At 35.2% G+C, this 12978-nt stretch overlaps 1 protein-coding gene across 1 annotated transcript; it reads left to right on the top strand.

Moving 5' to 3' along the window:
• The first annotated feature begins 235 nt into the window (after nucleotides 1-235).
• On the top strand, nucleotides 236-12275 carry LOC104899810 (uncharacterized). The gene is made up of 16 exons (XM_010687081.3): nucleotides 236-394; nucleotides 510-589; nucleotides 1283-1377; nucleotides 1729-1889; nucleotides 2304-2455; nucleotides 5071-5189; nucleotides 5888-6051; nucleotides 6176-6250; nucleotides 7433-7504; nucleotides 8357-8494; nucleotides 8862-9017; nucleotides 9833-9885; nucleotides 10005-10183; nucleotides 10863-10956; nucleotides 11053-11169; nucleotides 11723-12275. The coding sequence occupies exons 1-14, from the start codon at nucleotides 331-333 to the stop codon at nucleotides 10921-10923; spliced, it is 1569 nt and encodes a 522-aa protein (XP_010685383.2). The 5' UTR covers nucleotides 236-330; the 3' UTR covers nucleotides 10924-10956; nucleotides 11053-11169; nucleotides 11723-12275.
• Nucleotides 12276-12978: the final 703 nt, after the last annotated feature.

The following is a 12978-nucleotide window of genomic DNA, read 5'->3' as shown; positions in this document are numbered from 1 at the left end:
CGACTTAACGGGGTAAATTAAAATAAAGAGAAGATATGAGGTGACAAAGTGTAAATAACCATGATAATAAGCTCATTATCAACAACCTAAAAATACAACATTAAATTAACTAAAAATACTATCCTTTCGCATTTAAAATGTGTATAATCTATCAAATATCATTTTTGGTTCTCTAAAAGTTTTCACAACTAAAAATTGGTAAAGATTAAGAGAGAGTAAAGTAAACAAATTAAAAAAAAAAGTGAATAGCCAATAATAAAATCTTGCTTTAAACTGTTTTTTTCCACTCTCTTCAACTTCTTCAACTTCTCCATCGACCAGATTACAAGTATGCAATCTCAGAGCAAAAATGGCGACCCAGCCAATTTTTCCCGCACTTTTAAGTATCTTCTAGGTTGTTTAATTCTCTCTCTTGCATCTTAATTACTTTGATTGTTGATAAATAATCTCCACTTACATTATTAACTGTAATTCCTGAAACTAATTACTCTACCTTTCTCTTTGTCCAGCAACTCAGGTCTTGTCAAGGGGCATACCTTTTATCTTTAATACCTGGATCATCAGACATCTATCTGTTGACGATTATGCTGTGAGAAAACCATATTTTATACTTTAGTTGTTGTTGATTTTTCTATTAATTGCTCTCAATGTTAATCTCAACTCCATTTTATTGGTTGTATATTTTTGATGGAGGAAAAGGAAAGTATAATCGAATTCTGAATAGAGTGCCTTCTTTCCCTAATTTGTTATTGGTTTTAGTTTCGCAGTTAATTCATCATATATCCTTAATTTCGAGAAAATTGGTACAAATTCAGTTTAACATAATTCGCTATATAATTCATTTGTTCAGTTCGCCCAAAATGGGCCAAAAATAGGCGAAAACCGACAAGAGATTAAGGAATTATGTTACAGACTACAATTACACATATGATGATCCTGATCCCTTTTTGTCAACATGACTGATGACTCAAATGAGAGGCACTTAGCTTAGAGAAATTATATATATGATTATATTTGTTTTCTTGTTCTAGGACTATGTTATTGATTATACTCGTCAACAGTGTACTCCGACACCTTCATTTACCTCAAAAATGGGGTGTTGTCTCGGGTTCGACACGACACTTTACTTGGATACTTCATGTTAAACTAAAAGCTTGACTTTTTTCTATAAAATAGTCGAGTTGGACACTTGGACACCTATATCCGAGTAGACACTCAATCTGTGTCTGAGTAACATAGCTTGTGAAATTATGACTTGCCTCTTTAATGCCAAATATTGCAGATTTATGCGGTGCAATTTCATCTGTTTGTTACTTGCATACTCTTTCTCAGTCGAGAAGGGTTCAGGCGAGCATGTATGCGAGCTGAAATTAAGAGGTTTTTCCTCCCACTCTCTTCCGTTTTTTATGCTTCTAATTGTTTTGTTGAATTTTAGAATTAAAATGATGATTTTCTTGATGATGGCCTTGCCTTGTGTGCTCTCTGGTACCACAAGTCCGAGGCTTTACATCGCTGATGCTTAGTGTTTTTCTCTAGTATTATCATGTAGATTATTTTTCGAAACTAGTATTGGAAGGGGACCTAATAAAACTCTTAATTTTGACGATCCAAAAGATTACCAAGATTTATCGTATTTTGCTCTTGGAGCTAGTAATGTACTCTTAAAGGAGATGCCAATATATTCTAGCTATGGTGTATAATCTAGTAATGTTAACTGTATTTTTGCAGTGATGACACTTCAATAGAGGAATATGCGGCAAAGATTTTGAAAGTAGCTTGGCTGTCTCTTCCACTTGGAATAATTATTACAGTGATAGCATGTGCAGTCATCTTCTGGTGGCAAGAATTGAGCTATTCTAGCCCTTATGGGCAGGCTATATTATTGAATGGTAATTTTCAGATTATATTTGATAGTTTCTATCTCTTATATGTGTTTTGGAATTATTTTTTTTAGGACAATAGTTTCCTTTAATGTTTCAAATATGGCTAAAATGCGTTAAGAAGATGTTACTGCTGTGGGCTTGTTGCATCTTTCTCCATTTGTGTATGTACCTATCCGTCTGGCTGTGTGTTAATTTTCTTTTTCCTACACCTTCTTTCTGGTCGCCTTTGATTTTGCATTCCTGCTGGAAACTCTCCTTTTGTGAATTTTGTAGCAAGTGAATGTATTTTGTGCTTGGTGATCTTCTCGTGAATATTTGATTTTAGGCTTGTTACAACACCTGGCTACACTATACTACATAAGAATATGGAACTTGTTGAACCAAACAAAGCCTAAATTCTTAACTTTTGTGGCATTGCAGGATTTGCGTGCTTGTTGGAGCTTCTGGCAGAGCCGTTTTATATTCTTGCTCAGTATTTATTCTGTCTCAAACTGCGCATGTTTGTCGAAAGTGCAGCAACACTATCTCGTTGTGTAACAACATACGCCCTTATTGTTGGGAAAAGTGACATGGTAAAGCTGTGCTATTGCATTAAGATACTCTTGAACACCTTTCTCTGTCATCATGATTGCACTTGCAAAACATTGAGACACTATGTTTATATGGTTATCTTGTTATACTAATTGTGCTAATAGTCATGAGTACCAGATAAGTTTATCTTTGTATATATGACCTCCTAATGCCTGGATATGCTTGGTTACTTAAGGGTGAATAGTGACATTGCATGAAACGTTTGGAATGAACCACTTTTCTTACTTTGACTACTGAATGCTAGGTTAGTCCTGCGAGTTCTTAATGTGTTGGCTGCTTGATTTCATGTCTCCAATCTACCTTGGTGCATCTATTGCAGTTAAAGGAAAAACTATTGTTTTAGGCATGTGTATATCTGGCTATCGGCAACTACTATACTTAATAACTCCAACCCTAATATATATATACACAAGTGAGTTCATATGAGAATGCATACTTACATGAGAAATGAGAATGAATTTTATGCGTTATAACTCTTTTGAATAAGTGATGTAACTCCAAAAAAAAAATATTAGAAAAGAAACTTTTTTTTGGGCTCAAATTTTTTTAGGAGTGTATAACTCTCATGAACAATTGTTGTAACTCTAATCCAATCGTGTGGTTGAGATTCATTCTCATTTCTCATGTAAGAAGCATTCTGATGTGATCTTGCTCCTATATATATATATAATATATATATATATATATATATATTATATATATATATATATATAAATATAATATATATATATATATATATATATTTTGAACCCAAATTTTTTTGAATTTTTTTTCTTTCTAATATTCATTTTCTGGAGTTACATCACTTTTTCATGAGAGTTACATCACTTATTCATAAGAGTTATATCGCGTAAAATTCATTCTCATTTCTCATATAAGTATGCATTCTCATATGAACTCACTATATATATATATATATATATATATATATATATAGTAAAGGTCAAAGTTGCGTTATATACGCATGACTTGTACTTCATGAGGAAGCTTCCATTTGTATCTTCTGTGAGTCTATATAACTTTGCGAGTGCTTCTACTATTGGTGATTATTTTGTGTAGGTTAAAGTAAAAAAAATTGCTATTCTATTTTCTATCGGTTAAGGTAAAAAAGATGCCATATGTAGAAAGAATGAGCATTGTAACTTCTTTGCAATTGTTGGTCTAAATTGAAGTTTTCGCGTGTCAATGGTGTGATGTTTCATGTAACTTTGCGAGTGCTTCTGCAATCGCTGATTATTTTGTGTAAATTAAAGTAAAGAAGTTGCTATTCTATCTTCTGTAGATTAAGGTTGAAAAGTTGAATATAGAGGAAGTGTGAGCACTGTAATTTCCTTGCAATTGTTGGTCTAATTAGAAATTTTCATGTGTCAATGGTGCGATGTTTGTGTTGCATAACTTTTTTGCTGTCAACGCGCTGGTTATGTAATCTCTTTTCTTCTTATCTATCTGAGTGAATTATTTTCATAACAGTTGGGATCGAATTAGAGAGATATGGCTTCAGGTATTTTGGCTATTCTTTAATTGCTAGAAATCCTTGTTAAAATAATATAGTTTGAGGATACGTAGCGTAAGATAATGAGTTTTGGGCGTGGTTTCCTTTGAAAGAACTATTCTGTACCAAACCTAGATCCTTCCGCTTGTTACTATGGAAAGTGTAAAGAAGGTTTCCATTTCTGGGATTGCAATATATGAACCAGTGTTTCCATATACCTGAAACTATCTTCCCTTTCTGGTCTTTATGCACTTTCCTTTTCCTCCTGACCTAAATTGAGGAAATCTGTTTTGTTGAGTTGCAAGCTCAAGTAGTGGCTTTTACATTTGAGGAAAGCTCTTGGCAATTTTTTTACATTCGTCTTCTTATGTAATAGTGACCAGGACACAGCATCAGTTATGAATTGAGCTTTTCTGTGTGGAGAATTCATAATCATGCTCATTTTATAGAACATTCCCATACCTACTTGTACATATCAAAAAGAAAAAAAGAAAGGGTAGCAAGGAGAGACGAATGTGAGTTTGACCCTAAATCTAATGTTTGAGCACTAGCTTTGGAAAGCAATTTATAATAATAGAGTAAATCGCGAGCTTAGTCTCATCGCTTTCTAAAGCGAACCATGCCAACTCATCACTGTTATGCTTTTTGCAGTTGCAAGTCTCTCACAGTTTTCCTTTAAGCATGGAACGTCTTAGGAGTTTCTGGCTCCTGTCTAATTGTAATTGTCATAGATAAGTCAGGAATTCACAGCATAGTGAAAATTGAATCCTATACCTGTCATGACTCATGAGCTGTCTTATGATCCCTGTGTTTTTTGTTAGTTTACCCCTTTGCTTTTACACGGTTTCCAAGACGTCCCTTTGACCGTTAATATATTTAATTTTGTGTTAATAAAAATTATAAAAAGTTGATAACTTAGATCTAAATATTGGAACGTATCTAATAAGATCCCACATGATAATGTTTAGTGTTATATAGTGTTAAAATAGGGTCATAGTTAATGAACTTTGACGTTGAAAAAGTAAAAGGTCAAACTAATATGATACAGAGGGAGTATACTTCTAGTAGTCTCTCATAAATTTCAATTGTTCTTCTTACTTGCAGGAAAAGGCAATTATGTTTGCTTTATCACAAGTTTCATATGGAGGTTGCGTGTTCCTAGGTTACTGGGGATACTTTGTCTTATATCAAAAATTGCGAGGTTCAAAGATTTTTCCTTATAGGTATAGTATATATTCCATTTGTGTGAGCTATATTATTCTATTCATGCAAACTTTATATCTACATTGTAGGTAAGAACTACAAGGTTAAGTTTAACATCCTGTACTGGAGAGTAGAGTCTATAGATTTATACTAATTGTGTTAGCAAATGTATGGTTGCTTGTTTTGAATTGAGGCATGACTTGCAATTTGGTGATTATCATGGGACGTTTTGGGTTCAAACCACAATTTGACAATGTTATGTAAGTAGAATTCTACATCAAGGATTTACTGCACTGGAGAATCTTAAATGCAGAATCATTGTGCATATGATCACAAGCTATTCTAGCTAATTCCATATTCTGGTGTAGTTTGGAGTATCTTTGTGTACAAAAAGCTCTTTCTTCAAGATCCCCTTTGTTTTTGATTTAATTTCAAGAATTTTTAGTCCGTTGGGAAGTATTTTTGCTTGCTATGAAGCTTTCACTTGATGCTGAAGTTCTTCTCTAGTTAGTTAATCCGTAAAATATGTTAGTGTTCCTTTTTCTTTTTTTGATTAGTTATATCAATAGGTATACTATTTTAAAGTGTTTCAAAAGATAGGTTCTGCTTTTATTATTGCCAGGAAGCTAGGGTTCTTTGTTGTGGTTAGCTAAAAGACTGCCTTTTTCCGTCACATATTGATTATCGTTCATTGACATTTTGTATTACCTTCTCTCAGAGTGGGTGACATGATGAGCTATGATAAGCCACTGTTCAAGATGTGTACATTGTTTACTCTACAGTCATTCCGTAAATTGATTCTTCAAGAAGGAGAAAAAATGGTACTTGTGTGGTTCGACACGCCATATAACCAAGCTGTATATGGACTAATAGATAAATTAGGTGATTTGTCAGTCAACTTCTTGATCTTGGATAGAATTCTTTTGCTTGCATTTAAGCTAAATAAACTTAACTTGCTGTATATAAACCTTAGTTGCTTACTTTGTCTACAAATTTCACTTGTCAGGTAGCTTAGTGGTGAGAATGGTATTTCTTCCTTTCGAAGAGAGTTCATATGCCACATTTGCAAGGTCTGCTTCAGGTCAAGCTCTTATTATCTTCAACTATTTACTTCACTCTCGTACGACTTAGAGCTCTATAATTTTGCTTCATTGTTCTTCAACTAGATCAAATAGTGATCAGGCTAGAATAAATAATTTTAGAAGTCATTGTTCACATATGTTAACATCTTTGTTCTAGATGTGACACTATAGTACTATACAACAGAAATGCTGAGGCCCTAATCCTATTAGGATGGGCCGGCTGCATGAGTTAAGGTCTCATGTCTCATCTCTGGTGGTCGTCCACAGATTTTCTGCCTCCATTTGGTTTTGCAAGTGCTAGATGCTCTTTATTTCCATCTGAAACTATGATACATTTTAATTACTGTCTTCTGTAACTTTAGGTGGACTACTTAGTCATCACCAATTTTCTTTTTTTTACACCTTTTTGAGTAAGATGTTTGTTACATACACCTTTTCGGAGCAAGATGTAATAGCATTTAAATAAGCTTTGACTTCTCCTGAGAATCACTCATTCTTCTTACATTTAACCTCTCTTACAATTTATTGTTAATTTAACAACAAACAACAGTGCCAATTGCTTTGCTCCATCCAGAACTATTTGTCAAAGGCCTTCTTCTTCTTCTTCTTCTCTCTCTCCATTTCCTCCCATCTTCCTTGTCTTTCCTTTGACAAATACAAAGGTCCTTTTTTTTTTTTTGGGGGGGGGGGGGGGGGGGGGGGGGGTGGGTGGTGCTGGGGTGAGTATGGGGCACAGACAGGCAAATTGAGATTTAAAAAAGCTGACAGTAGCAGGTGTGTAATTGGACAGTTTGATGGGGTAGTCTGATCACTGATGTTGAACTAGATTTTTGGAACTTGTTGAATTATATGCGTTGTTTGTGGTCGACCAGTTACTAGAACTTCTGATACATATTGAGATCACATTTTGTTTCAAATTGATGTTATGATTGATTGATTGATTGCTAGAGTTGGCATTGCCTCCTTGGTTTCCCCGTCTTTGTCCTTTTATACCTTGTTTCATTGGGATCAGGGAGGAGTTGGGCCTGAGCTCTGAGAGATACTTTTACCTTAATCGTTAAATTGTGTTTGTCTTTTGAACTTTTTCCTTCTCATTCATAGCAACAGATGAAGTTTACCTGGCATGCGGCACAAAGTATTCACCTCAAAGATTTTAATAAATCCTGCATCTTATTCTGCAGAAGAGTCTAGAGATAGAAGGAAAAATCTTGGCCGCCGCCTCACAGAAGCCCTAAAACTTGTATTGTTGATTGGTATGCTCTTCTATCTTGTTGTTTTATTTGATTTACTGTCTTATGGTTTCTACTTCCTGATGAATTCTTTTGTTGATCGACTTAGCATAATATCAATAACTTGTTTCATAGTTGAAGTAAAACTTGTTAAACTAAAATAACAAGGTCTACCTGAATATAGATATTGCAACTTCTACAGGGTTATCTGTGTGAAGTTTGTGAAGTGTGTAATGCAAAATCTTTGGCTCTTTGCTGGGTTTGCGTATTAATGTTTGAGTATATGATAAGATATGCTATAGTAGTGTTTCGAGCTGGTCAAAATGTCTCGTATCATGGAGCCATAAGCTACTTTAGCATATGTATTCTGCAAACATGTGCAGAAGTCTTTCTCACATGAACCTAGCTTGGTCTTCCTGTTTTCTGGATATTGTTTTTTATGTAGACCTGTATATAGGTATTTTCTTGAGCTAAAACAAGAAGTGCCCATTCTTGAAAGTTAAAATCCTAAGATCCTTGTGCACCTTTGGCCTCTCTCTCTCTCTCTCTTCCCTGCACGATCTTAGGAAAATTTGTAGAATGTCTATTATCATGTGTAGTCTGGTTCTTGTAACTTGATCATAACATCAGCTTGCTCTTCATTACACTGCAATTTAGTTATGCAGGTCATGCCTGTCACAGCTATTTTGGCTTTTATAATATGAAACTACTGTTTTTATGGTTTGAATCACACTTACATGTGCTCCAAATTTTCTTCTCCTCATCCTTTCATGGGTCGTCATTCAATTCATTAATTGAGGATCCGAAGTATTATATTAGGTTATGGATGTCTTCTCAGGTCATTTGAAACTATATTTGTTTTAATTATCATTACAGGTTTTATTTTTATGGCTTTTGGACCAAGCTTTTCTTATTCTCTCGTTAGATTGCTGTATGGCCAAAAATGGAGTGATGGAGAAGCTTCAACTGCTCTCAGATACTACTGCTTGTACATTATGGTTCTGGCAATGAATGGTTAGTGATATCTATTCTGGCCTCGTGAATTTACTATACCTAGTGGCATTTGGGATATTCTGAGCTAGATGTACTCTTCTGATTGCATAGTCTGTTCTCTGTAGTCATGCATTTCAGTCAGTCCTCACCATTGGCTGTGGAGGCATTCGTCTTAAGAGGCAGTTGCTTATATTACCATTTGTTATTCAGCTTTGTTGGATCTGTATATTAGTATTGTTTTTGTGCTGAAGTTTGCTCTTTAAAATGAGTGTAACTTGGTCTTAAAGAGTTAAATAAAGTCTTCTATTCCTATTGTTACCCATACTCATGTGTATGTGAATAGTACGTGGAATTGCAATATGAATGTTCAGTGTTCTCTTTGTATCAGGAACATCAGAAGCTTTTCTGCATGCTGTTGCTGATGAGAGCCAACTAAAGCGCTCTAATGATTCTTTGCTTGTGTTCTCGCTGATCTATGTTTTGCTGAATGTCTTGTTAGTAAGATCAGCTGGTGCTATTGGTTTGATCTTTGCAAACTCTACAAGTATCCTTATATGTGGTCACATATTCTGCCATTTACCTTGTTATTGTATTTTTATTGGTACTACCCAATTTGAATCTCAGTGAGTCAAGATCTAGGGTTATCTAGATGTATGAAGCCTTATCTCTACACATTCATGAACTATTAGACAGTCTGTTCCCAAAAGTGTATCTTTCTTGGTGTCTGGTCAATTCCGTGGTTTGACTTCAATCATTGTTTCCAGTTGGATTTAAGAACCTGGAACGTGTAACATGAAAAGTGCTACAACTTTCAGTTGGTTTTATCTAGTAAAAAGTATCATATGGTATGATGAAGTCTCATTGACTACTAAATATTTGTGCATATTTTGGGTCTTGGACCTTAGCTTTGCCTAACAAAACGTTCACTCTGGTTATTTGCTTTTTTTTTTCTTTAAAGAACTTAAATAATTTGATTGGTTTTCTTTGTACTGGTTTTAATATGCATAATTTGAACTGAAGGGTTGAAGGGTTAATTCCTAAAATTATTACTTTGTTGAAGGGTCTGACATGATTTTCAAATGAGTTGAATAATAGCTTCCCCTCCCCCTCCCCGCCGTACTAAAAAAACAGAACAGGTGTGTTGACTATTCACACCCCCATATTGAACAAAGAGTTAACCTTAGTTATCAAATTCGTGGAGTACGTACGTCTGGAATTCACTCCTATGTCATATAGTAGTGCAATTATGAATGAGACATGATCAACCCAATTGTTGTAGATTGAGGCTTTCTTTTGTCGGTAGGGTCAAATGTATTATCTACATGCTCCGTACTCGTTGTTGCCTTGATTGTGCTGAAGATATGGCACTCAGGATAGCATATTCTGCCGTATTTATCAAGCAATACTTCCAGGTTTGTCCTGCTCCTTGGAACTTGATTCCAATCCTTACCAAGTATCTCTGTACAGTATATGTTCCTCGTGCTGGAGATACGTTACGTTTTTATATCACTGAATTCTGTCCTGCATACAGGGATCCTCATCGTTTTCATTTCGTAGCTGTTTGCCGTCTGGTTGGCTAGTGCTGCTATCTTGTGGAGCAGTTACCCTTTTATCTGAGAAAATTTTTCTGAACAGAGATAATTTCCTGACTACATTTTTGCTCCACTTTTCTGTTGGGTTCACTTGTTTCTGTGCTTCAGCTTTTGTCATGTAAGTCATATCTAACCTCCTCACCCAAAATACCCCCTATGTGCATGCTTGGAATGAGAAGAATGAATTAGTAGGTAAATAGGGAGTAAATTAAGGGCTAAAACAAGGGGGCATGGGGGGGGGGGGACAGATGATTGTGGTTTCCAGGACCTGGTGGGGGGGGTCTTATACTATCATGTAGGAGTAAATTATTACTCTTGTTGGGGGGGGGGGGAGGAGAAACCTATTATGACCGCCACCCGAGACTGATGTTTTACCTTTGGCCTTATTACTACATAATAGCTTAATACCCTTAGTGGAATAGTGGTGTCTTCAATTAGGTATTGCCTTTTAATTGATTCCTCTCACCCCAAGTATGGTTTACTGCTCCAAAGCGTTTGCATTGAATCCATACTCCTTGCTTACCTGCCTAAGCTAGGAATCAGCTGCTACGAAGTTTGTCTTTGGAACCTGTTTAATGATGGAAAGTTGGCGTTTTTTTTAATCTAAAAAGTTGATGCTGTACAAGTGAGGCATGAGATAGGCTTGAGAAACTTGAGTGGCGGGGCTATTGAAGGTTGAGAAATGCTGACTGGTTTAGCATATCGGGTTCAAATACGTGCAAGAGCTTCTTATATGATGATGTCCTAGTGAACACAAATTTTACAATAAATATTATGACTTTTTTTTGCATAAACAGTTATTGTCGCGAGCGAGACTTTATCAACAAATTGATCCACATTCGCCGTCATGCTGACTAATCATACCAACCATTTTTCCAGTCCTGATTAGAGGCAAGTTACTCCATTCACCCCTTTCTCTCCCTCTTGCATTCCCCTCAATCACTGACTTGTGCTTTTGCTTTCCCTTTCCTCTTGTTACTAATGTAGGGTTTTTGGATGGGTTTCAAGAGCAATAGAATGCACCTTTTGAGTGTTTCCAACAATAGCAATTGCTGACTGGTATTTGCGCTATTGCAGTTGAGGCTTTACTGATCTATTAAGCGGGTATAGTTCTCTCCCGGGTAAATATGTTTGTTCTTTGGTAAATTGATTACAGAATAAACAAAATTAGTTTCTCAATAATTTTTAATCCTCCAAATCTGTTGTGTACCTTCATGTTAGTATGTCCGGTTATGTATGTCATAGTCTTTTTTTCTACTGAAAGAAAATGGGGCTGTTTCATCCTTTCTACATTTTTTTTATTATATAATTTTGACGGGACCTTTTACATAGTTAATCTAACTAGTCGCTAACGTTTCTTCTGAACTTGTTCTGGTTGTGAAGTTGAGATCAGAAAATAAAGCTCAAATCTCCATTCTCTGTTTTAATATGGTTCTCATCACAAGTAATGATAATGTCTTTTTCTTCCCTTTCCCCATTTTTGGTTGCATGAAAAGCTCACTTATCAGTTGAATTTGTTAAGATTGAGTTCGATTGTACTCGCATCGTTTGAATGATTGATTGTTAATCAACTTGAAACTGTGTTGTTTGAACGCATGATACTATTTCCAGAACATACATACTTATGATTACACTCTTTACTCTCTTCTCTGTGCAGCTTTCTATATCTCTCCCTATGATCGATCTTCCGAAATTTGGAGTGGCATTAGGTAGCTGTCAACTAAGTGTAACAATCTGTTTAGTCTTTTTGTTTCCCCATTAAGCACCGTTGGTGGAATTTTCGTGTCGCTGTTCAGCTTTGATTATTTGTTCGAAGAGAAGCTCATGAGGTAAGGAAAATGGGTCTTGTTTGCTAAATATCCAAATTCTGACATGAAAATGAGGGTGGAAAGATTGGAAGCAATGTTTGTTGTGGAATCCACTTGGTTAATCTGTCACCCTTTTTGGTGCAAAGTGCAAGCTGCAACTGTGCAATTATCTTCTGTGATTACCCTGCTACTCACATTTGAGAAGCAATTGGATTTTCTTGGAATGAACATATGTGTGTACACGGGTAACACACAACTGCCTTCTTTTTTGGTAACTTTGCATATATCTAAAACTTATCCAAATCCTTGTATGATTTATCTAGAAGGGTATGTTGTTGGTTTCCTATTAAACCATACAAATCTACCAACTTTTTTTATGTCACATGATGTTGGTTTTTACAACTTTGCTTTTGTTTATTATCTTTTATTTCTTGCATGTTCATTACCACATTTATGGATATAGGGCACGGGTAGTATGTAACATCATACCCTCTTTTCTAGTCCTTTTCAGAATTTTCTGATATTGTCTTATCTACTTTTGAAATTCAAGATCTCTCACATTGCTGAGAAGTTTGGTTGATTTTGTGGTGTAAATTTATCAGTCTGAGTTTGCTCTTTTCCCACTTGAGGATTTTGCTTGTTCTTTTTATTTTTTTAGTTTCCCTGATCTTTTTTCGGATAATGTTATATTCATTAAGCATTTATGACTTTATCCATCCTAAATAAGTTACACCTAGGCTTAGATGCCTTCATCCGATAACAACTACTATGTAAGTGTCTATTTAGGGTATAAAGCATTATAAGATTTGCAAATCTCACCTTGTAACATAGTGATGAGAAAATCGGCATCATAAATTTCAATTTTGAAGCAACTTTTCATATGAATCTTAAATTTGATATAGTGACGACTGCTGAGTAATTCAAAAGTTGATCAGTTCACAATGTGAGAAAATGGTTACTAATTGTGCTCTAATTGATCATGACAAAATCACAAGTGAAAAACAATATTTAACTTGTGAAACTGGAATGGATGTCCAGAGATCAATATGGGAATGATACTTGTAAACTTGGGAATATAGAATCAATATGGAAAAGCAATATTTAA

Source organism: Beta vulgaris, chromosome 7, assembly GCF_026745355.1.
Source record: "Beta vulgaris subsp. vulgaris cultivar EL10 chromosome 7, EL10.2, whole genome shotgun sequence".
NCBI classification, from domain to species: Eukaryota; Viridiplantae; Streptophyta; class Magnoliopsida; order Caryophyllales; family Amaranthaceae; genus Beta; species Beta vulgaris.
Note: the sequence above shows the minus strand (reverse complement) of the source record. Positions and strands in the feature narration are given on the sequence as shown.